At 55.4% G+C, this 24,878-nt stretch overlaps 1 protein-coding gene and 2 pseudogenes across 1 annotated transcript in view; 2 read left to right on the top strand and 1 right to left on the bottom strand.

Moving 5' to 3' along the window:
* Nucleotides 1-5,346: 5,346 nt before the first annotated feature.
* On the top strand, nt 5,347-6,017 carry LOC146180702 (thymidine kinase 1 pseudogene; annotated as a pseudogene).
* Nucleotides 6,018-12,161: 6,144 nt separating this feature from the next.
* Nucleotides 12,162-24,878, bottom strand: part of LOC146180700 (uncharacterized) — a 39,884-nt gene continuing 27,167 nt past the window's right edge. Inside the window, exons 2-4 of the mRNA XM_084575631.1 lie at nt 13,968-14,300; nt 12,615-13,900; nt 12,162-12,552 (exon numbers count right to left, since the gene is read on the bottom strand). Of these exons, the coding sequence (XP_084431757.1) occupies nt 12,162-12,552; nt 12,615-13,900; nt 13,968-14,033 (1,743 nt within the window). The 5' untranslated portion in view covers nt 14,034-14,300. The remainder of the gene's footprint in view (nt 12,553-12,614; nt 13,901-13,967; nt 14,301-24,878) is intronic.
* On the top strand, nt 18,992-21,579 carry LOC146180701 (uncharacterized; annotated as a pseudogene).

The following is a 24,878-nucleotide window of genomic DNA, read 5'->3' as shown; positions in this document are numbered from 1 at the left end:
CGCGCGCAACTCGCGGTCGTCGCTCAAGATGGCATCGACCACCTCGCGCCTCGCCTCGTCTGCCTCTGGGCCCGCGTTGTCCGTGTACGTGTCCACGTGCACCACCTCTATGCAGTCCTTGTGCTTGAGCATCAACGCGTTGAGAACCGCGCGTTGATCCGGCGTCATGGGCTTTCCGCGCCAGCAGCGCACCATCAGGGTCGGTGCACTCCAAACGCTGGCCATTATGGGGGTGAAGCCGCACGCACGCGTCACGTACGTCGACGGCTCGATCGTGCAGGTGCCCCGCATCACGTCGTTGAAATTTGTGCGCTCCGAGGTGACGGCCACGCACAGGCCCGGGCCGCGGCATTGTTCTGAAACCAGCGTCAGCTGCAAGTTGCGGGCCGCGCGACTGTGATCCTGCTGCACGTGCTGGGACGTAAGCCCGTTGCCGTCGTCCACCAGCATTTGCACGCACTGTGGATCGCGAGCGTAGCTCTCTGGGATCGTGATGTGGGGACCCGATTCAACCAGCACCGAGGGGAGCCCCGGGTACGGCTCGTACACGTACCGGCGGCCGCGCTTGTACACTTCGTGGGGCACGGACACGCGCACCGTACCGCCAATCTTTCGCTTCACTATGGCTAGCGGGATAGTGATCTTGATGATGGGCCCTTCCTTTGCGTGCCCGATGGCGTCCATGCGCGTGTGTACATACGCGACCAAATCTTTGTCGAGATTTTCCAACCTCCTCTCAATCGACAAGTCCAATACGAGCTCGGTGTCTTCATCGACAGCCGCTGTGGCGACGACCGGACGATGAGCGTCGGGCAGGGCATTGTCATGCAGGAACGACGAGGGCTCCGTGACGACCGATTCGGAATCGACCTGCTCATGCAGAAACGCGGGCACAGGATTCTCCAGGGATTCGGGCAGGCAATCGTGCAGACACTCGGGCACAGGATTTTCCAGACGTTCGGGCAGGCATTCATGCAGACACTCGAGCACACGATCCTCCGTGGGAGTGGGTGGCGGTTCGGGCAGAGGCTCCTCCGTAACCAAAGGAGCATTCTCGGACGGGACGGGGTCGGCCGGAGGAGCTACAGCGGGAAACTCGGGCACTGGGCCACCCATGGGAGTTGGCGGAGGAGTCGGCCACTGCTTGCAGTCGCTGCGCGCGCTCAAATCCAATTTCAACCCATCCCGGCCGCGACGCACTGCCAGCGACGGTGGCTTAAACACTTCCGGCTCCGTCGACAGAGCCCGAGACAACTTTTCGTTGCGACTCTCTAAGAATAGCGTCAATTCTTGCGCTCGTTTTGCCCGCCCGCTGTGCGGCTCACGCTGCGCCGCAATCTTGAGCTGATCCGCAAGTGTGTTCAACTCGTCCAGCACGCGGTGCATCCCTCTGGTGGAATTAATGTGCCTCCACACGTTACGATCGCGAAAGTCGAGTAGCACTTGTAACACAGATGCCGGCAGTTGTGTCGCTCCTTCGTCTCCTCCTCCTGCGGCAGCCGATGACGGCAATCCCGACATTTGCAGCGGGTCGTTGTCGGAAGACAATGTGCGCTTACTCCCCGCGGCGACTGTTATATCTTCTCCGCCCACGTCAGCGAGGGAGGGAGGCGGGATGGCATGCAACAGCTTGCAGCTATCACTGTCAATGGGGGCACAGGGCCCATTGCCTCGAGCACCATTCGCCAGCGGCGTGCGCCAGCGCCCTCGCCAACCGGAGAATTTTCACAACCGCCGTCGTGTGTTAGCAGTGCCCCATGAAAACTGACTGTCGCGCAGATCACAGGGAGCCCGCCGCGCACGCGTATCGAAACCGCCGACTCTTTGTTTTCGTGGCCCGCCAGGTAGCCGGCGTTCACCAACCCGATTCCTTTGCGCTGCGTCTGTCGCCGCTGCACCACGACGAAGAAAAGCGAGCGCTCGAGGCGGCCGTTGTCGAGCCCGAATGCATGTGCTCCTCTTCGTGCCCCCGCTGCAGATACTGTAGTTCGTCGTCGGGTGCCGGCCAAGTGGAAAACGGCGATCCCTGGCCTCGCGTCGCGAGCGGCATGCACGCGCAGTGACCGCCCAGCGCACGGACCCAGCGAGTCGCGCTTTCGATCTTTGCGGAAATGCCAGAGTTTCTCCAACTGGTTGCCGCGCTCATGGGTTACGTCACCGAGGAGCAGGCGCGCCAGGCCGTGAGGCTCGCCGCCGGATGCACCCAGGAAAAGGATGGGGAGGAGGCGGACGAAGAAGCCGTGCCCACTACAACGCCCTCGTCCGCGGGAGAACTGGGGCAGGCGCAGCGACCGCTGCGACTTTTCGAATAAAGAAGTGTCTCTCCCCGTTCTCTGTGCTTTTCTGTTGAGATGCAGTGCAAGAGCGGTGCAAAGCGGAACGATACAAAGCAAAGAAAGGGCGCCTACTGCCCGGCGTTACGCTTTCGCCGCCGCATGGGATGCAGCGACTCGATTTACGAGACGCTGCGAGCGCTCAATTCCGAGCAGGTGGCCCTCGTACAGGAAATCGTGCAGCGCATAAGCGTCGACGACCCGGAGCCACTGCAAATTTTCCTGACGGGCGCCGCCGGCTCGGGCAAGACCTTTCTGCTGCACGCCATCATGGACGCGTACAACCACTTTGCGCCCAACACTGTCAACGCCGAGCTCAACTCTTTCGTGGTTTGCGCCACGACGGGAAAGGCTGCCGTGCAAGTGGGCGGCACCACGCTGCACATGGGATTTCGCCTGGCCAACGACCTGAGCGTCGGCGACTGCACCATGACGCCCGGAGATCGAGCCCTGTACGCGCAGGCTTTCAAGGGGGTGCGCTGCGTTGTCGTGGACGAGGTGAGCATGATGTCTGCCAACATGCTGCTTGTCCTGGAACGACGCCTGCGAGCCGTGGGCGCCCAATACAAGCCCTTTGGCGGCTTCGACGTGATTCTCTGCGGAGATCTGCGCCAGCTGCCGCCGGTCAATGCGACCGAAGTGTACAGGCGCTCCGCGTGGCTTCAGGACGCGGCGGCGGTGGAACCGTGGAAGACGCTGCGCAGGTACGAGCTCGAGCAAATCATGCGCCAGGGAGACGACGCAACTTTTGCGTGCCTTCTCACCAAGCTCGGAGACGGAATCGCGCTGGACGCCGACGAGGTTCGGCTGCTCAACTCGCGCTTTGTCACGGCCGCCCAGGCCGAGGCGCTGTGCCCCACGGGGATGCGCCTCTTCTTCACCAATCGCGAAGTGAACGCGTACAACGACGCCGTCATCGCCTCGTACACCGACACGCTCGTCCGCTGCCTTGCCGAGGACATCGTGCTCAAACAAATTCTGCTCGACACCAACGCGCGCGAAAAGAGCAAGGCCGCGCGCCGCTTGCGCCGCAAACTGGAGACGCTGGCCTCCACGTCGGCCGTGCGAAGTATGAGGCCCGAACTGATGCTCTGCGTGGGCCTGCCCTACATGGTGGTGCGCAACCTGATCGACAACCTGGTCAACGGAACCGTGGGCGTGCTGCGTCAAGTGGACGTGGACGACGAGCAACGCAAGCCGCGGCGCCTCTGGGTCGAGTTTGCCAAGCGCGGCATCGGAGCCAGCGTGCGCGCGTCCAGCGGCGTGCCTCAGCCGGCGCAGGGCCCGTACTGGGTGCCCCTGGTGCGGCACACCGACTCGGAAGACTACGTCGACGCGCAGTACGTCATCTCCTACCAGCGAACGCAGTTCCCCGTGGTGCAGGCCAGCGCCATGACCATTCACAAGGCGCAGGGCAGCACCTACGAGAGCGCCGTCATCGAGAACTCGGGCGTGCACGACCGCAAGCTCGTGTACGTGGCGCTGTCGCGCGTCACCGGCATCGGCGGCCTGTTCCTGACCAACTCGCGCGGCTACCACAACTTCCAGCACGGCGGCCCGGGCATCCCGCAGCCTTGCGAGGTGCGTTCGCTGCCCGCGCTCGAGACGACGACGCACCGCTGCCGAGCGATGGCCGTCCGCTACCCCGTGTGCGTCGCCTATTTGGACATGAACGGGTTGCCCCTGCGAGACGTGGCCGCTGACGTTGCGCGAGACGAGCGGCTGCGCTGCGCCGACGTCGTTTGCTTCACCCGCACGTGCATGCCTGTCAACGTGGCCGGCTTTGCGTTGGCCGGCGTGTGGGGAGCAACGCTGTGTTACGTCAAACAAGAGTGGGCCGCCGTCCAGTGTTCGGACGGAGTGCTGAGCATTTCCTCCGTGTTGCTGGGACTCGAAACCTGCGTGCCGCCATCCAACGGTTGCAAGCGCTTCGTGGCCATGGGACACGCGTTCACGGGCATCGGTGCGTGGATGTGGCGCAAGCGACTGCACGTTCTCAAAGACAGCGACGGCGCCGAGCTCGGCGTCATGCACACGGGCTGCGTCGCCGATCCGCTGTTTGTGGCGTGCTATTACGTGCCCCAGAGGGCCGTGCTGTTTGGAGTGCGCGAATAGAGACAGAGAGACTGAAAAGCGCACTGTGTCTCTTTATTGAGCATTTCGTATTTGTCCAAATCAGGGTAAGCTTCTCCCAGTCTGCTATCTCGGTCTCTAATAGCATGTCGATCATGATTCTCGTGTCTGCGCGGCCCTCGCAACAGTCGGTGACAAATGCCAGCACGGCCTCGTAATGCGTGCGCGGCTCCTTTACCAACCGAAAGTAGCGGTCGCTCAGCCCTTGATCGTCGTTGCCGAGCACCCTCTTGGGAAACGCGTACGCCAAGTTGTTCGCCAGCTCCTTGTCGCTCTGGTCCAGCAACGCCACGACCAGCGAGCGTTTGGGCTTTTCGGCAGTGGTCGCTTTGCCAATGGCGCGCGCCACGTAGCCGGGCGCTGGGAGCACCGCGTTGGTTCCCAGAATGTCGGCCCAGCGCGGGTGCGCCCAGGCGGCTGCCATCTCGTACACGCCCGGCAAATCGACGACGCGATAGCCCACCTGCTCGCCCCCGACGTTCACGCTGTGACAGGTAGCCGTGTAAGGGAAAGCGGCCCAAACGCGGGGGCAGCGCTGCCGCCAGGCCTCGGTGCAGTCCACCAGGGCCTCCGCGGCACTGCGCGGGCCGGGAGAAGAGGAACGGCCGCCGCCGGGCAACACTCGCAGGCGCCGAAACATCTTGACGGCGTACCTCGCGAAACTTGACCACCCGGAGCTGCGCCTGGCAGCGCCAAGCTGTTCCAGTTTGGCTTTCCACAACGGTTGCGTCATAGGCACCAAATACATGACTGTGCACTTTACCGAGAACAAGGCGGTGCTGCTACGTATTGCGACATAGAGAGGCGGTGCTTGGAGGCCGACATATAGACCGCGCGCGCGCGAGACAGTGTGTGTGTGTGTGTGTGTGACAACGCCGCAATGGGAGAAATCGAACTCATTATCGGCCCCATGTTTTCGGGCAAGACGACCGAACTGCAGCGGCGTCTCAAACGATACCAAATTGCCAAGTACAAGTGTTTGGTGATCAAGTACGCGGGAGACACTCGTTACGATTCGGACCATTCGGACCGGGGGGAGGAAGACGATGAAGAACGCACCGGAGAAGAGAAGCCAAGGATCGTGGACGAGCGTGAGCCGCCCGTGGTGCGACGACACCAGCGTCTGCGGACCGCCAAGCTGTACACGCACGACAAGCAGCGGATGGACGCCGTCGCCGCGCTCGAGCTGGCCCCATTGTTGGAGATGGCCTCTGCCTACCATGTCGTCGGAATTGACGAGGGCCAATTCTTCCCGGATCTGGTGCCCTTTGCCGAGCGCCTGGCCACCGACCACGGAGTCGTCGTCATCGTGGCCGCGCTCAACGCCACGTATCTGCGCCGAGGGTTCCCGTCGTGGTCGAGCTAGTCCCCAAGTCAGAGCGGGTCACCAAGCTCAGCGCCGTGTGCCAGAGCTGCTTCGGGGACGCCTCGTTTACGTGGAGGCACATCGACGAAAGCGACACGGATCTCATTGGCGGCATTGACAAGTACAAAGCCGTCTGCCGGGCGTGCCACGCCGAGGAGCGCAACAATAAAGAGCAAGCGCAGTGAAAGCAACATCTGTCTCTTTATTTCTACCTAGCGCCACAGGGGGCAATTGCATGGTCACCGTAAAGAGGAAACGCAGTGAAAACAATATCTGTCGCTGTATTTCTACCTAGCGCCACAGGGGCAATCGCACGCTCACCGTGGTGAACGCGTTCAGGCTGACGTCGAGGTCGCCTGCGCTTTCGATACGGCCGCCCGTGTACCAAAATTTCCATTCGGAGGGTTCCGTCTCGATGACGCGCTGCAGCGCCTGCTTACCGTCGAGGAGCTTGCCGCTAAATCGAACGGTGCTTGGAAGCTGCTCGCCCACCGTGAGCAAGTTTGGCACGCGCAATCCCAGCCCCTCGTTGACGGCCGCCTCGAGCTCGTCCTCGAACAGCACCGGGTGCGCCGTGAGAATCCGAGCCGCGTAAGTGATGGGCGAGAGCAGGCGAAAATCGGAGGGCTCGGGCGCTTTGCTCGGGTCGTTCCATTCGCACCACGGGTACTCGAACGGCGGCGCACAAACCTCTGCGGCGCGATTCTCGTGCGTGCCCAGCAGCAGAGTCAGGACCCAAGTGGCAAACGCTCCTTTGGGCGGCGTCCCGCGGAATCGTTTGGCCTGCGACGCGGACACGGCGTCCAGCTGCGTGCACAGGTCGAGCGCCAACTCGTCGTCGTAGGCGTGAAAGGCGCTGCCGTACTTTACCAGCGGCTCCCCCTCGTGCACGTACGCGTTGCTCTGCGCCAGGTACCACTGGCCCGGCTGCGGCGACGCCGACTCGTGGCGCCGGCGCCTCATCGTGGTCAGTATAGAGCTGAGCGCGCGCGCCTCGTTGTCGACGCCGTCGGCCTGCCGCTTTCTGCGGCGCAGCTTGAGCGGGTCGCGCGCCGCGATCCATTCTCTGCGCAGCTCGAGAATGTGCCACTCCGGGAACACGAGCGCGGCGTCCATGAGGTCGCCCCACATGTCCAGCAATTGCACGTCTCGAAAGTAGCGCAGCTCGTCCACGGGCGCGCGCCAAAAGCGCCGCGCGATGGCCGTCAGGAACGCGTGACGCTGGATCACCGCCGCCAGCGCTTCGGCCGTGTGTGACACGGTGAAGCACACGCTCGCCGAGGCCGGCACGCGCTGCTTGCGCACGGGCCAAGCACCGCGCACGGCCGCGCGGGCCCCGCGCACGTTTTCGGCGGTCAGGAATAGCGCTCGCATCAGGTCGTAGCACACCGGGTGACTGCGACTCGCCACCTCCACGGGCCAGTAGCCCATCGTGCGCATCGTGGCCAGCTGGCGATGGCGCACGCTGCTCGAGCGGCCGCTCGCCTCCATCGTCAGGATGCCCCTGCCAAAGTCCCATTGGTAGCTGGGGAGCAGTGCCTGCAGCTCGCGCGAGAGCCGCACGCGCTCTTCGTAGCGCTTCAGGTGCTGGCCGGCCTCGGGCGCGTCCCCGGCCAGAGCCACCATCACGCTGTCCACGTACACGGCGGCGCACGCCTGCGTATTGAGCGGAAACAGGCTGCTGTGGCGCATCGCGTGCAAAAGCGGGGTGAAGACGCGCGTGTGTAAGTACTGGTAAGTTTCCATGTTCTGCTCGTCGAGGGCGTTGGTCGTCACACGCACGCCTATCTGTCGTTCCACCTCGCGCAGCATTTGCTCGATGAGCGCTATGGCCGCGTCCGGCCGCAGCGCTTCGTCCAGAAACACGGCCGCGCTCTGGCTCGCCGGTGCCGGGCTCAGGCCGTCGGGCTTCCACTGCCACCTGTCGCCGGTCAGCTTTGCGTCGTAGCGGCGCACTTTGCGCCATTCGAACGAGGCGTTGCACGGAAGCCAGACCGCTGCGCCGGGCCCCGCGGAGCTGAACGACGCGAGCACAGCGTACACTTGTCTGTAGTTGTATTCGGCATGGCACGACGCCCACAGCTCTTGTTCCTTGAGCTCGGCGCGCAGCGCGGGACCGTGCCAGCCGCGGAGCTCCTTCATGAGGTAGCGCACGTTGTGCAGCTTGCCGACCATGGGCGCCGTGCGCAGGGGCTCGTACCGCTGCAGGCACGCGTACGCGTACAGGGGATAGAAGGTTAGGGTTCCTCGCGTCATGCGCAGGCCCTCGGCTTTGCTTTTGTCGGAGGCGGGCACTGCCCACACCACGTACGTGGTCAGGCGATTGCCCCAGTACAAGCGCGCCCACGACTTGCTGGCGTCGCTGGCCGGCGGCGGCCAAGCGCCCGGGTCGAGGCGCACCTTGTTTGCGCGCAGCGCTTTGTCCTGCGTCTTGGGCACGCCGCCGACGGGCAGGGCAAAGAGCACGTTAGTGATTTCCCGGGGCAAGTTGGTGCTCCATCGGAACGCCGACAGGCGAAACAGTTGGCGCCGCGGATTCAGGTTGCGTTGGCGGACGATAATGTCCATGAGGAAATACGTATCCGACATGTGGCGCCCATCGATCTTGGGGACGATCCAGTTTGGATGGGGCTCGATTTCGTTTGCGCTATAGAACGTAGCCATGCTTGCCCGCGGGGCAACTGAGAAACTTATGTGGCCGGTTAGAATAGTTAACCGCGCGCGCGAGAGAGAGAGAGATAAACGTGATGCGCACTGGCGCCCGGCGCGTTTACGCCGACCGAGCCCGTTATTGAGCCATGTCTCGATACGCATTGCTGGGAGAGAACGTGGTCCGCTTCACGTCTCGCATACAGCGGTGGGCTCAGTTGCGCGGGCGCGAAATAGATTTGTGGCTATGCTCGGGCGTCCCGTTCGCCGAAGCCAAGCACGCGCTGGCCCGACACATGGGGCTGGTGGGAGTGCGCTCGGACGGCCTCGGCACGCTGACTGTGGTCGCGCGCACTCGTCCAGTCGGTGGGAGCAACCAAGACTGGAGCACCACCGAAGCCCACAACGTGTCGGCCGCGCTGTTTGGAGCGCTGACGCGAAATTACGACGTCAAGACGCTCGCGGCCCGCTTGTTCCCCGACCGCGAGCTAAAGGCCCAAGTGCAGGCCGACGCGATGTTGCGCAGGCAGACGCGGTTGGCCGCCCAGCGCTACGGGCTCTACGAACAGGACGACGCGCTACGGGCGGCGCCCGCCGACGAAACGGAACTGTGCCTCGCGGCACTGCCGCCCACGTTTCAAAGCGACGACGAGCCGTATCGAGGAGACGCCGAACTGCTTTTCGGAGATGACCAAGAACAACACCCGCCGGGCGTCACTCCCGAAACGGTGCGTCGCATGGCTGCCGTCGTCAAGGCAGTGCGCGCCTCGGCCCACGCTGCCGAACGAGGCAGAATCGACAGGGCCTTTCTCTTGTCGGCTCTTGAACAGATACGGCGTCGCACCACCGGATGCGTGCGCTACAACCTCGTCACGGGAAGCCGCTGTCGCGTCGAGCGATACACGCGCGCCGAAATAGAATACGGCCCGGGCTCCATACCCGCCTGCTTAGTGGTCGACGAGACGCCCGTGCCCGAGGGCGAACGCCTTTTGCGCTTCGAACGGGCCCAGCACTCGGTCCTGCACCGAGACGACGACGACGCGGAAGACGACGAAGAAGCGACGGCGCTCAGGGAAGAAGACGACTATGACGACGCGGCCGAAGCCGTCGGCGAGCGCGCGTCGAAAGAGAGCCCCTGTTACTCGGTGTGCGATAACGCGTACTTTGACCGGGGAGAAGGCACTTTCGAATACAGTTGCGAAGCCCCCACCCTGCTCGACGTGTTTCGGCGCGTGGCGCACGAAACCACCGTGCTGCGTCTGGAGGATATCGTTCACTTGAGCCGAGACGCTCTGCTGCAAGTGTCCAATGCCCTGGTCGACATCACCGCCGCTACAGCGCGACCGCCGATGGGCGTGCAGCGTCCCGTCGCAACGAGACCCATTACACCCAGCGCTTTTCAGCCGCCGCAGCAGCAGCAACCGGCTCAGAACCAACCTGCGCGACCCGCGAGCTCGTTGGCCGCCGGGCCGCCCGCTTCGGTGCTCCCTCCGCGCCCCCCGTCTAGCCTGGGCACCGCCGGGCCACCCGCTTCGGTCCTCCCTGCGCGACCCCCGTCTAGCCTAGGCGCCGCTTATTCGGCCTCCGCAAAGCAGCAGCAGTCATCTTCCTCGAAGCAACCCCCCGCCGCGCCCGTACCCACCGAGCCCGAACCGGCCGCAGTAGCAGTTGCTGCTGCAACGACGCCAGTGACAACAACAACAACAGATAGCAACGAAGAGACCCCTCTTTCCATAGTCGATATTCCTTCGGCTAGCAACAACAGCAAGAAACGCAAATCTCGCAGATCTGTCGAGTAACCACATGTGGCGCGTATGCGTTAGGCAATAAAGATGTCTTTATTTCAAATCATTGTCTTCTGTCTGCAGCGCTGTACGGCGGCGGGGCCGTGCTCGGCCGCCTACTTTGGCGCCACACTCCCGGTGTTCGTCCAGTGGAGGGCTTCCTGTTTTCGTATTTGCTGCCGTAATCGTACAAGTAGTCCTCTTCCTCTGGCTCCTTGGGCTTGTGGTAAACAAAGGCCTGGGGTCCAACGGGGGGCGCGGGGTCGCTGCGGCGGCGGCCGCCGCCGATTATGTACGGGAACAGTATGGACCCCACCAGTCCCACTGCGCCCACGGCGCCGGCCGTGATGAGGCCCATTTTGAGCAGATGCATTAGTCCGTGGTCCGCTTTGCTGATGAGACCGCCGGCCATGTCGGTTAGCGAGTCTAGGTAGGTCAGATCGCGGCACTCGTACGTCGGCGCGTCCCCCGTTCCGGGCGGCAGTCCGCCGTACTGCATAACGTTCACGATTCGCTGTTTGAATAATTGTTCTCGTCGGGCGGCCAGCACGTCGGGGCGCGCGTTGTCGCCAACCCACTGCAACGTACTGGCCTGCTGCTCCACGTAACTGGCGGCCACGGTGCGCGTGACGTTGATTAGCGAATTGGAACACACTGCCATGCACGGGCTGGCCTTTACCGTCAGCGCGTTGAAGCCCTCGGGCTGGAGGGGCATTTCTAGCACGGTACAGGGCGGGGGACCCGGGTCGACCGAGCCGCCGGTGGGCCTGAAATCGGGGTGCGTGTACAGTATAGCTTTGCACTGCTTGCCCGAGGAGTCGGTGCGGACGCAGCCAGAATGCGCGCGCCTGTGCTTGGAGATTGCGTCGGCGATGAACGCCACGCCGCCCACGAGCGCGCCCACCTGTACGGTGAACCCGAGCACCGTGATCCATTTCTTTACATTAGAATCGCCCACCAGAGACTTGAGCGCGTCAATCTGTTCGAGAATGCGCGGATCTCGCACCTCGACTTCGCGTCCGCGCGCGCCCAATTTTGCGTCCTCGGCAGCAGAAAGCTGGGGCCCCTTGCGCGCCTCGGCAAGCGCGTCCCTGCGCGCGGCCGCGATGGCGTTCGACTTGGACCATTCGCGAGACTCTCGGGCAGCCGTAGCCACTTCCTTTAGTGCGTCCGCGTCGATTAGGGTGCGGGCCTCGTGACCCAGGACGTCGGCCAAGCGATCGACCGAGCCCGAACGAATGGCTGCCATAAACGCATCGACGTCCACGTCGGCAAATTTCTTTCCCTTGATCACCACCTCGCACTTGGCGCCTCGCGTAACCAATGTCTTGGTCGCGTCCGCCCCTTCCGTGCCAACCTTAAGTATGGGATTGATGGCTTCGATTTTCAGCTTGGAAAATAGATCGCTACGTTTCAACATGTTGCGCATGATCTCCAGTGTGCCCATTTGCAAGGCTCGCCCGCCGAGGCGAGACGCCTCTTCAGCAAAGTGCAATACCACGTTCACGTATGCCATTTTTGCACACGTAAGACACCAACGAGACAGCTGTGCTGTTTACCAAAGCGACATTTATTGATCGCAAGACGATGGTGACGCCAGCCTTAAATGATATTATTTGGCTGTATTTGGGCCCTTATCCAAGAATGGCCCTCTGCCGGCTAAGGGGCCAGCAGCGCTGGATGGCAGGCGCCGCCAGGAACTGTGGCTACACCGGAACAGCAGGGGCAGTCGGGCTCAGCACCGAATCAGGAGAGCCCGCCCGGTGAAGGGTTGCTGGCACTGGATCAGCAGGATCCGCTCCCCAGCCACCTGCGCCTTGCCAGCGTGGCAACATGTGTCATTTAGGTGAGCCCCTAGAAACAGCGGCAGGCAATGAAACAAATGTGGAGCATTTCTCAACCAAGACAATCTTTATTGATGACGCTATTGTTGTTGTATGCGTCTGTTTCACCGTCCAACGCTGCGCAAAATGCCAAGCACTTTGCAAAGCCGTCGCCGTCCAACTTTTCGCCCACGGCTTGCACGAAATCCGACCGTTGCAGCCTGGCCAGGGTTTCGGCAACCATGGCGGTACGCTGCCAAACGCCGTATTCGATGCACTCCGCGGGCATTTGGTCGGTGGCCACAAACTCGACGGCGCTGTGAAACAGGGCCGCATTGCGGGCCAGATAGTGGGCGCCCACCGAAGGCACGTCCGTGCGTAGAAGGTACAGGTTAACCTCCATCCAATCTTTGCCGTCCCCCCACGCCAATTCCGAGCAGCCGCCGAGCGTGTGCAGGCTGGGCCTGCGAAAAAGAAGAGAAATTAGTGTGTGTTGACGAGATACGCGCGCATCGCACAACCTCACCTAGACAGTGCCAGCAACGCATTGCTCGTTGCCAACGAGACTGAGCCGAGAAAGCCTGGAGCTGAGTCTAGATGTAGTGTCTCCATCCGAGTCAACGTGAGTAGCGTCGTGAGCAGCGCCGCGCCCTGTGCAGTTGTCAGCGTTGCAAACGAATTCTCGTAGGCCGTAAAGTTGGGACATCTTGCAGCACAGTGCAACAGTGCTGCAAGGTTGTCGTTCTCGTGCCAGGCACAGCCAGGGCCCACCGAGAGCTGCCGAGTCCTCGTCGTCGTCCTCGCTGCTGCTGCTGGTGTCCACGCCAGGCTCGGAAAAGTGGCGCTGTTGCCCGCAAAGGCCTCCACGATGTCTCCAACGTTCCAGGGATCGGGAGCGGAAACGGGCATCTCGAACGAGGCGCATATGCCCGTCGTGCGGCTTGTCCACCTCACTCGTATGGCCACCGCAGGATGCGAGCTTTCGGTACTTGCGCCAGATTGCTGCCGCCGTAACCGATAAGGCACTTGCCCTAGCGAAAGGCCCACGATCTCGACGCACTCGCCCGCGGTTTCCAGCGCTGCTCGGACTAGAGCGACCGCGTCCGCCGTTGGCTGGCGACAGTTGATTCGCAGTAGACTCAGCCAGTCCAAAGTCAGGGCGGGCGCGTCTGTTTCGTCTACGGCGGCGACGGCGCCTGCGCTTCCTGCGGCCAGGACCCGCGCGAGCCTCGGCCGAGTCTTGCGGACCGGATGCGCTAGCGTCGGGTCGTACGCGCCCATCTCCACGTGTTTCGGCCGTGCCCCTGTCTCCGCGGCGGCACCGGTCAGTATCGCGTGCAACTCCGCGTGCAGACGGGAAGGCGTAACCAGTCGCAGGCCGCTCGCTTCGAAAAGCGTCAAGCGCTCCAAGTGAGGAACAACGACGCGGGCCACCAGGCTGTGGCGCAGGGCTTGTCCAAACATCCACCCATCCAGCGCGAGCATGGACAGGCGTTCGCAAATGCCCAGCAGTTCGAGCGCCTGCACCGGAGCTCCCACCAGGTCCTCCTCTTCCTCCTCCTCTTCCTCGGCGACGTCGTCGTCTTCGTCGTCGGTGCCGATTTTGCGCTTCTTCTTCCTCCGCGTTCTGGTGTTGTGGCTCGTGCATGGCGTCCGGGTCGGCTGGTGGATCACGAGTGTCTCTAGTAGTTTCCTGGACGCCCGCAATACGGCTGTCAGCGGGCAGAGAACACACGCACTGCTCGCTCGCACTGCCACAGTCCTGAGCGGGACATTGGCGGGCCACCGATCCAGCGCTTGCAGTGTGGTTGCCTGCGAAAAGGAGGGGGGAGTCAAAATTGCAACCTCAAACAAAGCTGGCGGGGGAGGAGCCTCTCACCGATCCGTGGCGTTTCGTATACACAATCTCCAGGTTGCCCGGGCCACCATTCATGGCAGCAAACATGGATTTGAGTAGTGCGAGAGCGTACGGCCCTCGGACGTCGGTGTCGATTAGCCGCAGAGTGTCCACACCTTTGCACGCAAACGTGCACGGCTGGAGCACGTCCAGGCGCACGTTGGCAATTTTCAATGTGTGCAGGGTGCGCCGAGAATCCCCAAAGATGTGAAACAGCAGCGTCTGTTCGTCCAGCGTAATCTCGTGACAGGAATCCTTTTGCAGCGCTGTGGCGGCAGCGGCTGTCCCCCGTTGCGTACGTCGGCCGATATAGAGCTGCAAATGGCACAACAGTAAGAGAAGGAATTGGCACAACAGTAACAGCGGTTTCGCGCATCAGTAACAGAGGATTGGCATAAACGAGGCAACGTGCCACAAACATACCCTCCTCCAGCACGTATGATCAAACATAAGGCTCGCTCCCACGTATTCGTCGTCCGGCGTCTCCGCTATGCCTCCGCCGACGTGTTTTCCGGGGCAGCGACACGCGATCCCCAACACCGGCTCCGCGGGAGCGCAATCGGGGAACATTCCATCTTGGGAAAAGCACACTTCGTCGCTGCACCCTCTGGGAATGTAACCGAGCTGAAGCGGCGTTTTGCGCAATGCCCAGACCGCGCGAGCGTGGCCCTGCGGCGTTTTCAGCTGGCAATCTTCTACCTTACTCGTAGACATGATCCGTAACGACCGAGAACGAAAAGGCACTCCTATATATGAGAGAGATAGAGGAGGCGGGAGGCGGAGCTGCTCCGCCCGCCCCGTCGTCGTCCGTCACACTCGCACATCAGAGACGATGGGAGCAAAGCTTCTTTATTCATTGCTAGCAATCACATTTGCAGAGTAGGAAATGTTTACAAATGCACGGGCGACTCCGCTGGCTAGAAATTCCCACATCCACTTGAAACCAGGGAGCCTTAAAGGGACACTAAAGAGAGAAAGGAAGTGGGTTTGCATCTATAGAATGCCAGTTCCTGATTACAAAAAGACCACTCTTACTGAAAACAGAGTTGTTATAAGGTAGCAAAGAAGAATAACAGAAATACAGGTATCCTGGGGGGGGGGGGGAATCATGGGTCGAGAAAAATTTTTTTCTTCTACTTAATTTACAATAATAAATAAATCGGTAAGAAAAAGAAATAAACAAAATAAGCTAATTATAACAGTAATGTTTACCATGTCTCTCACAGCAGCATTCATCAAAGCTGCATTTTTATTATGCCTGCTCTCATTCGATCCTACCGTTGAAATTTAAACAATTCTATGTTTTTTAACTGGACAAAAACCTTTACCAGCTAGTTAAAGGTCCCCTGAAAGGGGTCACAAAGAAGAGTAAACAACGCCATAACAATGATAGTTATTGAACCAACCATCAATCTCCCGCAAAAATTTTTGATCTAGCTTCTGCAACACCAGAGATATCGGCGATTAAAAATGACCCTTCCAATTTTCCCTCTCAACTCGTACGGCGAAGGAAGCCATAAACAAAACGAAGAATACAAGCTAGTTCAAAGCTCCGCCCACGAGTTTGCAACGCTTGCAGTACGGGATGCCGCGAGCATTTCCTCGAGGAAGGCATGATATGCAGGGAAGACTTCGAGGTCATTGCAAATTCAAGTTTATTTATTATGCACATTATTTACATTGAAATGAACGCAATTTCATTACAAAGAAGAACAAAAAATGAAGCCTTGTACAGGAATTAAAAGACAGAGATTAACTATGCATGCAATACAAAATACATGAAAAACATACTCTAATTTCCATATATATAGTCTGCACTGTCAGTAAAAACCAGCTAAATAAAGGATAATCCGCACATGACATACAGTGCGTGTGACTCAGGTGTATGCATAGCAATAATGGCATAACATGGTAAACACTTATATTTTTTTGGAAATATTATGAGTGCTTTTCAATGCACACCATTGCCATCAGGTTGACCGCACCCATGGCAGGGCAAAGGCCTCTGCCATATACACCAGCTAATTAACCGTGTCTTGTGCCAGCTGCACCTGCCTAGTCCTCAGAAACTTCCTGATCTCATCTGCCCACCTTTCTGCCTCCCTCTGTGACATTTGCCTTCTTTTGAAATGCAGTCAGTTACCATATAGCAATCATCGACTAGCTTGCCTGAATATTAAATGCCCTGCCATGTCCATTTCTTCTTTGTTTAAACTAGAATAATAATACCTCACGTTTATGTCTCTTAGTATTAAACGTACCATTTTCTATATCAAAACTGTCTGCACTGTCTAAAAGTTATGTTGAAACCTTTTTTAGCCTTCACATTGCTCCCCAATAGGCAGTACCGAAAACAAACAGCTGTCACATATACTATTTATTTTTTGAGGTATACTACTGGGCAGCTGCCAGTTATGATCTGAGAGCTTGTACCTGCCAAATGTACTCCAAGTCAATTTTATTTTTATAGTTATTTGACTGCCATCGCAGAGACAGGTGGTCGCTATACCTGTACTTGTAAGTCCCGCATCGTCCCGCAATAATGTAATATTCGAGCGCATAAGACATGGCAGGCCCGCATGCATTAAAGGGACACTAAAGACAGCCAAATATGGTATGAAAATCTAATAAACTACATTTGGTTGCACTGTCGCCGCATATCCGGCAGCGAAAAATCGAATAATTGCTGAGATATTGAGCTTTTGCGCTCCTTCTTGCACTGTGTATAAGCAAACCGAGCCCTCGGTCATCCCAACGCTTCCTGACATGTTTACATATAAATAAGATTTAGTTACCAGCAAAATAGTGTCCTCGCTGCTGCGCTTGTCATTTTTGAAGCTTCGTCGCACTTTTTTCCTTCAAGGTTTGTGCTACAGCTCCGTGCTCAGCGAAAATTACGTCCACGGTAGCAGAACATGACCGAAGTGCCGGCGCCACTACGTTTGCCAGCGCTGTTAAATTCCACTTGTGAAAATGGATCCACTGCACAATATAGTGCGCATATACTCCGTTTCATACATCAGGTGCCACGCAGCGAAAGCTACGCAAATAGTCCGCAAGGAAAAAAACAGGAGGCGTATCACTACACGCTCGTTCTGTAGGCGAGTGGTTCCTGCCGAAACGGGCTCTATTCCGAGCATACACGTTTGCAATAACATGCTTCGCATGCTTAGACATCTTCACAGAGCGGATCTTATAGAAAAAATGCGTACCAAAGAACCATTTTCTCAAAAAGAGATGCGCAGCGCGGAGGGCACAGCCAGCGCCATCTGGTGGCACAGCTGGCAAGGTTGCGGGGCAGCAAAACGCGGCACGACCAAAAACTACATAAAAAAACATACAAATTAGCCAAATCCGACCCTTTCTCCCTAAAAAAGGTGCTTTTTATGAAGTTCATGGCAAATGTAAAATGTATTAAGCTTGCAGACAAAGCAACTATTATTTTCTCTCGTCAAGAGCAGGCACAATTTTTTATCGCGGATGCGGAGAGCGCAAACAAGAGCTGTAGCTTTGGTAGTGTTGCACTTGATGTATGAAACGGAGTATAGGCATCCAGAACATTAGTTGCAAGACGTGAGAGCAAGCAGCATGCGCCGATGATCAAGAAGTAATTTTTAGACCGGCAGCAGAAACACTTTACTGTAAATGGGGCCATGACATAAAAACTAAAAATATTCTCAAGCTTCTTGATGCGCGGCGTAACCGAGCGGTTAGCGCCGAGCGTTACGGAGCAAGCAGTAGCGTGTTCGAGTCTCACCACTTCTGGCATTTTTTTTTTTACAAATCGATTTTTCAACCTTTTGTAATGTATTTGTGGTGCTTCGTAATTTTTAATTTTTACTTTTTACCCTAGGCCCTTTTTTCGCCGGGCGACGAGCGCAATATATCGACGCTCTCCTTGGCATTGGCGGCATGTATGCCCCTTTTGTTTACGACGCCTGCACATAGCACGTTGAAGGTCTTGTTGACGCAGTATATGTTGGTCAGATGTGCCATGATTTAGTGAACAATTGAATGATAATGCGTTCTTCCTTCGGTACTTAGCATATGTATGCTTTTCGTGCCGTACGTAGCTGCAGTCAAGCGGTCAGGTCGCAGTCGAAGCGGCAACGGCGGCGATATGTTGGCGCAGAAGTGTGAACGAAGGAGCGTGTCGGCGGTAGCGGATTTCGCTCGCTCGTGCCTCCGAATGCTCAAATGGGAACCATCAAGGCGCATCTGCTGCTCCAAGCTCGTAATTTGGGCGCTGCAGGTTCAAAGAAATAATCTGAGTGCGCAGGAAATGCCTGAGCCGAAACATAACCAAAACTGAAGTGGGCGCCTGTGGCGCCCCCAAGTATATTTTTGTATTGGCCTTGCAACGTTTACGTTGTATTTTCGCCGTCGTTTACGTATGATAAAAGCGTGTTATCATGTTTGAGAAAAAACGTACTACCGCATTCAAACATTCAACGTAATTCGAATTTTTCAGCCTCCGGGATCCCTAGCGCGTCACGTGATTTATAGTTGCGAGCCTCGGCCGTTTGGCTGTGGTGGCGATACCTGTATTTCTGTTATTCTTCTTTGCTACCTTATAACAGCTCTGTTTTCAGTAAGAGTGGTCTTTTTGTAATCAGGAACTGGCATTCTATCGATGCAAACCTACTTGCTTTCTCTCTTTAGTGTCCCTTTAAAGCTCTTGATCATCCGCTACAACTTGCCTTTGCTTTTTAAGCTAGTGATCACCCAATACCAGTTGCACTTGCTTACCTAGCTACTTCCTGAGGTTTTCGAGGAACATCATGACGACCCGAATGAATAGGCTAACTTGGGCCGTATATAAAGAAGCTAAAAAGCAATAACATTACGGATATGAGGAGTCTTAGTTATTCCGAAAACCGCTTCAGGCATGTCGCCGTGCCGGTGTGGCGACGCGATGCTGGCGACACACCATGCACATGATGAGCAGGTTTTTGCGGATACCAATTCCACGTTTGCCTACAGTAGGCAGAAGCATTTGGAGGGACATGTTGGTGCAGGTAACATCATTCAACGTTAACATGGACTTGAGCCACGATGTTGACACAAACAGCGATCATTTTGAAGCGTGATGCCGACGATGTTGGATATAATAGAGTCTAAAGAAGGAAAGTGAAAACAAAATAGAATTATATCACGCTGCTAAATTAAATGTGTCCTGTTTGCCAACGCCATTGCAAGCGGGATGTCAATTCTTCTCCAGTGATAACTCCTTCATATCTCTCTTGTGAAGTTTCATTTTTTTAGGATACTTGTAGTTTTATTTAATATTTAGTTTTTTGTGTGCTTTTTTAGCGACAGAGCACGATAAGAATGGCTGTGGAAGATAAGTGTTTGACAGGTGATATTGCCAGCACATAGCTAACAGCCCGAGTATCTGTTTTCTGGTGGAAGGGTTCAATTTTAACTGAAACCTTCGAGAGCCTTGTAAAGAACTGTGAAAACATTTATGACGGCGCATCTAGTCCAGCACTTATACGTTATTTTGTTATTTCATAGTAAAGCTATGTAAATGGCTGCCGCAGTGAGCAAGGAAATATTACTATTTCACCCAGTGCTACTGCTCGCTACCCGCATATCCGCTTTTTTTCGGAGGGGCGGAGTAAATTAGCAATACATTTTATACCGGCCTAACTATATCGCTTCCTTTCTTGCTTGGCGGTGTTTTCTCTACGGAGAAAATTGTCTTGACAGCCACAAGAATACAACGCAAATTCATTATCGTTCTGGACGTTTTATACCCGGCACCGCTATTGCAAATATTACTAAAATGTTGTGCTTAAACTTGAGTCGGTTATCAATAAACAGAGTGGTTAAAGAAGCCTTTTTTGGTAAAGAAGCCTTACTCGAAGATACCAGCGTTTATGGGTAGATATTTCTAGTATCTCCACAACGGCTGATTTGTACATTGTACTTCAACAACAATTGAAGAAGGTCTTCACCTCTGCATAACATGTCGTTAACAGTGTCAAATTTAGTGACATTTTCAAAAATGATTTATAAGCAAGCTGTTGCGCACAGCACATCTGCCAAGCTGAACCCCCTTACCCCTGTTTACGTTTGTCGATGGCTCGAGCGATAACCATTCTACTCTGCTCTTCCCCCTGAACCCCCTTCCCACCTTTCGCTCTACATTGGCCTGTGCTTCGACAAGAAATGGTTCATTCCCCGCCAGCCGTGACTGCGTCTGCTTGCCTCCGGTTGGGCGCTGACGGTACAACAGTGGCCACGTGTCCGCTTTACCCACGCCAGCAAGACTGATACCGAAGGTATCTTCAAGCTGACCCCGGGGCGCAACGATGGCCTACCTGATTTCCTCGACACAAAAAATAAGTGGAAGCTTTACCTAGTGAGAGCTGAAGCATATTTCTAAGCGAACAGTGTAACGAACCAGACTAAGAAGATAGCACTGTTGGTTTCGGCGTTATCTAACAAGACGGTTGAAGTACTACCTGGCAGAGTAGCCCCACGTGCGCCAAACGAATTGACATACAAGGAAGTCTTTCAAAGCTTGGATGAGTATTATGATCCGAAGAAGCCCGAGATAACCGAGAGCTACAAATTCTTCAATCCCTCAAAACTTCCGAGCGAAGACGTTAGCATGTTTCTTGTTTATATTCGCCGCATAGCATACAACAGTAACTTCGGCACATATCTTGACCGCATGCTAAGGGATCGCATTGTATGGGGCGTATACGCTGTATTTCCCTTCGGAACCAAATGATAGCAAGGAAAGATCTAACATTGGAAAGGGCCGAACAATTGACGCTCTCTGCCGAAGTCACAGAAAACGACGCTGAAAGTACGACGCCATAATCGGCGCCTTTGGTTAAGCTACAAGCCTCTCAGCCGCAGTCGATTCAAACTTCAGATCATTTTGTGGTCGATGCGGTAGCAGAAAGCATGACGACAGCAGCTGTAGTTTGATCAGATCAAGATCGGTGCAGTCGCCGGGGTCATCTTTCAAAGATGTGTAGCCGCACCAGCGATAAAGGCCGCGTCACGCAAGTAATGGAAGGAAAAGTTTTGACTGAAAACAATAGTGAAATCAATGAAAGGGCGAATTTACAAGCATTAATTTCTGCGCAAAAAGTCTTCTCGATCCTCCGATACGCCGCACTTTCATTTGGGATGGTGTGCAACTTCCCATGGAAAAAGATAAAAGGTCGCCTGTCTGCATCATTTCTCGGGATGTTTTTGACAAGCATCGCGAAAAGTGGCCGGCGCTTAAGCCTTCACGTGTGAAGCTATCATGTTACGTTGGACCACTGCCAGTTCTATAATTGCATCTGTGTTTGCAATACAAGACGGTCTCCGTGAGCTGCCCGCTCATTGTGCTCAACTGTTCCGGACCAAACCTTTGTGGCTGTGATCTGATTTCCTGACTTAATAGAGCGGGGGTTCCAGTTCTCTAGTCATCAGCACAGCTCTTTTCAGACGCAGCGCAAGAATCTGCAGGAACGATGATCAACATAGCCGGCGACTACCGGGACGTGTTCTCTGGGGATCTCGGCCTTATCAAGGGTCCTCCTGCTTACCTCCAGCTGCAGTCTGGAGCAGTGGCCAAACTCCGTAAGGCAAGATCTATTCCTTACGATCTGAGAGACAAAGTATCGCCATAAATAGATCGGCTGCTCGCTATTGGCACGCGTTCTCCCATGAAATATTCGGACTGGGCAACCCCTGTTGCGCCAGTACTTAAAAAAGGATGGAACAATCAGAATTTGGGGCGACTTCAAAGCAACCCTGAATCCAGCCTGTGCAGTTGAGCAGTACCCACTGCCTGTTATTGAGGATATGTTCGAATTATTGAGTGATTTGCGAGATGCATACAATTACGTACCTATGGATGACACATTGAGAAAGCTTTGCGTCGTTAACACACACACAGAGGACTGTTTTGTTACAATAGGCTCCCCTTCGGAATGTTTTCTTCTCCAGCTTTTTTTCAAGGGAAAATAATGAGGTACTCTCGGGCTTATCAGGCGTTAAAGCATACCTCGATGACGTAGCAGTTTCGGAGAAACGTGGAAATGAAAACGAATGCCTGAAAATGGGGCTAAACCGCTTCCGAGAACACGGAGTTAAGCGGAGGTATGGCAAATGCAAGTTTCGGCAACCAGCCGTTAATTGCTTATTCCATCCGATAGAGACATAGGGCCTCCACCCCACCGAGAATTTAAAGGCTATTATTGAAGTACCTCGCCCAAACAACGTCAGGGAGCTGCGCTAATTTTTAGGGATGCTGACATTTAATTTTAAAAATTTGCCAAACCGTTCTTGCTCTAGAGCATTTCGACGACGGTGTGGTAACAGTACTACTGCAGTAACTTTCGGCCTCTGACCCTACGCTCGTTACCGTCAAGCAATATATCAAATATGGGCAGCAAAAAGCGTAAAATAGCTGGAGGTAACAGTGAGACCGTAATTTGACCGCAAGTTAGAGCTTTCTGTATTGGGGACATCCCGTAATCATACCCGAAAGATCTCGGAGAAGGTTTTTGAAGCTGTTGCATGAGACTCATCTAGTCTCGTCGGGAATGAAGGCAGTGGCAAGGTCAAAGGCTTGGTGGCCGCGATCAGTCTGCGATATTGAAATATTAACCAACGTTTTATTAACGCGATAGCGTTAAGGAGCTCGTGTCGCAGAAAAGCCGGTGTCGTCGGCGTCGGCGGCGTTGGCCGTGGGCGGTAAATCCCGGCATGCACTTCAATAATAAAAAGCAACTTCCAAGATGGGCTGGGTGGGAATCGAACCAGGGTCTCCGGAGTGTGAGTCGGAGACGCTACCACTCAGCCACGAGTTTTTTTTTCTTTATTGCCTGTTTTGAGTTCACATCAATTCAAAAAAGATCCACAATAATGGTAAAACTCGCAACAACCAGACTTCGGCTGTCACGAAAGGTTTAAAATTTCTTGAGGACAGCCAGTTCATCGAGCACACTGATCCAGTCAGGTGGATTAGAAAGCACCCGGTACGTTTCTCAAAGGAGCAGCACACTCTCGATAAAGTTCTCGCGTACAGAACGCGTGTTGACATCTGCATGTTGCACTTGCATCCATGTTTTCCACAGGCTGTGGAGGCCCAAGACCATGATTAAATCCTAAGGAATACCCTCACTCTCGACTGGAAGGAACCGTATGTCATACGGATCTAACGGAAGGTCTTTCTTTAGTGTTCTCTGGACAACATCCCAGTGAAAGACTGGGTCCCAGCAATCCAGAAAGACGTGCTCGATTGTCTCTGGTTTTTTGCAAAGGAGGCAGTCTGTTGTCCAGGGAACGAATAAGCCTCTTTCATGTAATCAGGTTTTAACAGGTAATGTGTTGGAATGTAGCTTAAAGAAGAACGTTTTAACTGAAGGCCTAACTGGCATCTTTTTCACACGCTTTAAGACATCCTGTCCGGGGCCTCCACGGTGTGGTGCACGGTAAATCGGTAACGGTATCATCACATCCAGAAGATCTTTGTACAGCTTCTTCTTACACACTTTGCTCAAGTATTCCATTGAAAAACGCGCATGCAACATTCTGAAAGACAAGACAACTTCGCGCATGTACCCTTTTAAAGCGCCACTCATATCCTGACCAGAACAGACAACGTATTCTGGAAGCATTTTACGCAGTCGTACTTGCATGACCGTCCTCAAGAATTTGTCGTTTTGATCACGAAGGAAAAAAAAAACGCGAGACAACCTGTCGCAAAAAGAGATGCACAAGGCCCAAGCCCCCCGCCTTAACATGAAGAGGTTGGTTCTGCTGCACTTTTCCCATGTTAATGCCCACATGAAAACGGCAAAGACACGATGAATTTTTTGAATGCAAACACGCGTCGCCGAAAGCACATTCATTACGTACCATATCTTTGCCACAAGGAACACATTGCACACATAAGCGCGTGAAAACGTTGACAACGGCTTGCCCTGCCATGAATCTGCTTTCTCTCTCGCCCTCTCTGCTTGGCCAGCCCAGAAAGGGGTGGGATCTTGGTACGATTCAAGCGGCAGGCCTAAATACTGGGTCGGCAATTTTGACCATTGCAAACAAGAAAAGTATTCAGGCGTAACATCCCAGTCTCCATGCCAGAAACCGGCACTTTTTTCCCAAATTACTTCACAGCCTGTCTGTCGGCAGAATTTTTCAACAAGGACAGTAACTTCTTGAATGATTTCTCTGCTTGAACAGAATACAGCGATGTCATCTGCATATGCCAGCATTTTGACCTGTGCTGACTGTAGCATAAAACTAGTTATACGTTCATTGTTTATGATAGACCGGCAGAGAGGCTCGAGGTAGGCCGCAAACAGCAGGGGTGACAGGGGGCAGCCTTGCCTCACTGACGACAGCACACGAATGCTGTCAGTGAGCTCTCCATTCCCAATTAACCGTGTCATGCAGTTCGCATACACCATTCGAACACCTTCCTCAATCATTCGCCCTATGTTTGAGTGTGCCAATACTTCGAACAAGGCATCGTGCGAAACGCGATCGAATGCTTTGGCGAGATCCAGTTGCCACTCGAGATCCAATCGCGTCACAACACTCCAAAGCAGTTCGTACCACGTGCACATTAGTTGCGATGCTTCGACCTTTAATGCCGCACATCTGGTGTGGCCCAACCCGACTCGGTATTACACTTTGAAGCCTTTTCGCCAGCACTTTCATGTATATTTTGTAATCCACGTTGGTGAGGCTTATCGGCCGATAAGAACCCACCAACAGGCGTTTTCCTGGCTCATCATACTTCGGAATCAAAACAATGTGCGAGGTAGAAAACGAAGGTGGCACCTGCTTACGCTCGTATGACTCGTCTAGCACTTTAAGCAAAATCTGGGCTGTGTAATCTTTAAATGCTTTGTAGAAAGCAGCGCCAAG

This window comes from Amblyomma maculatum, chromosome 8 (assembly GCF_055883805.1).
Source record: "Amblyomma maculatum isolate TAMU_Amacu chromosome 8, ASM5588380v1, whole genome shotgun sequence".
Lineage (NCBI taxonomy): Eukaryota > Metazoa > Arthropoda > Arachnida > Ixodida > Ixodidae > Amblyomma > Amblyomma maculatum.
The sequence above is the reverse complement of the archived record's forward strand: the minus strand, read 5'-3'. Positions and strand labels throughout refer to the sequence as shown.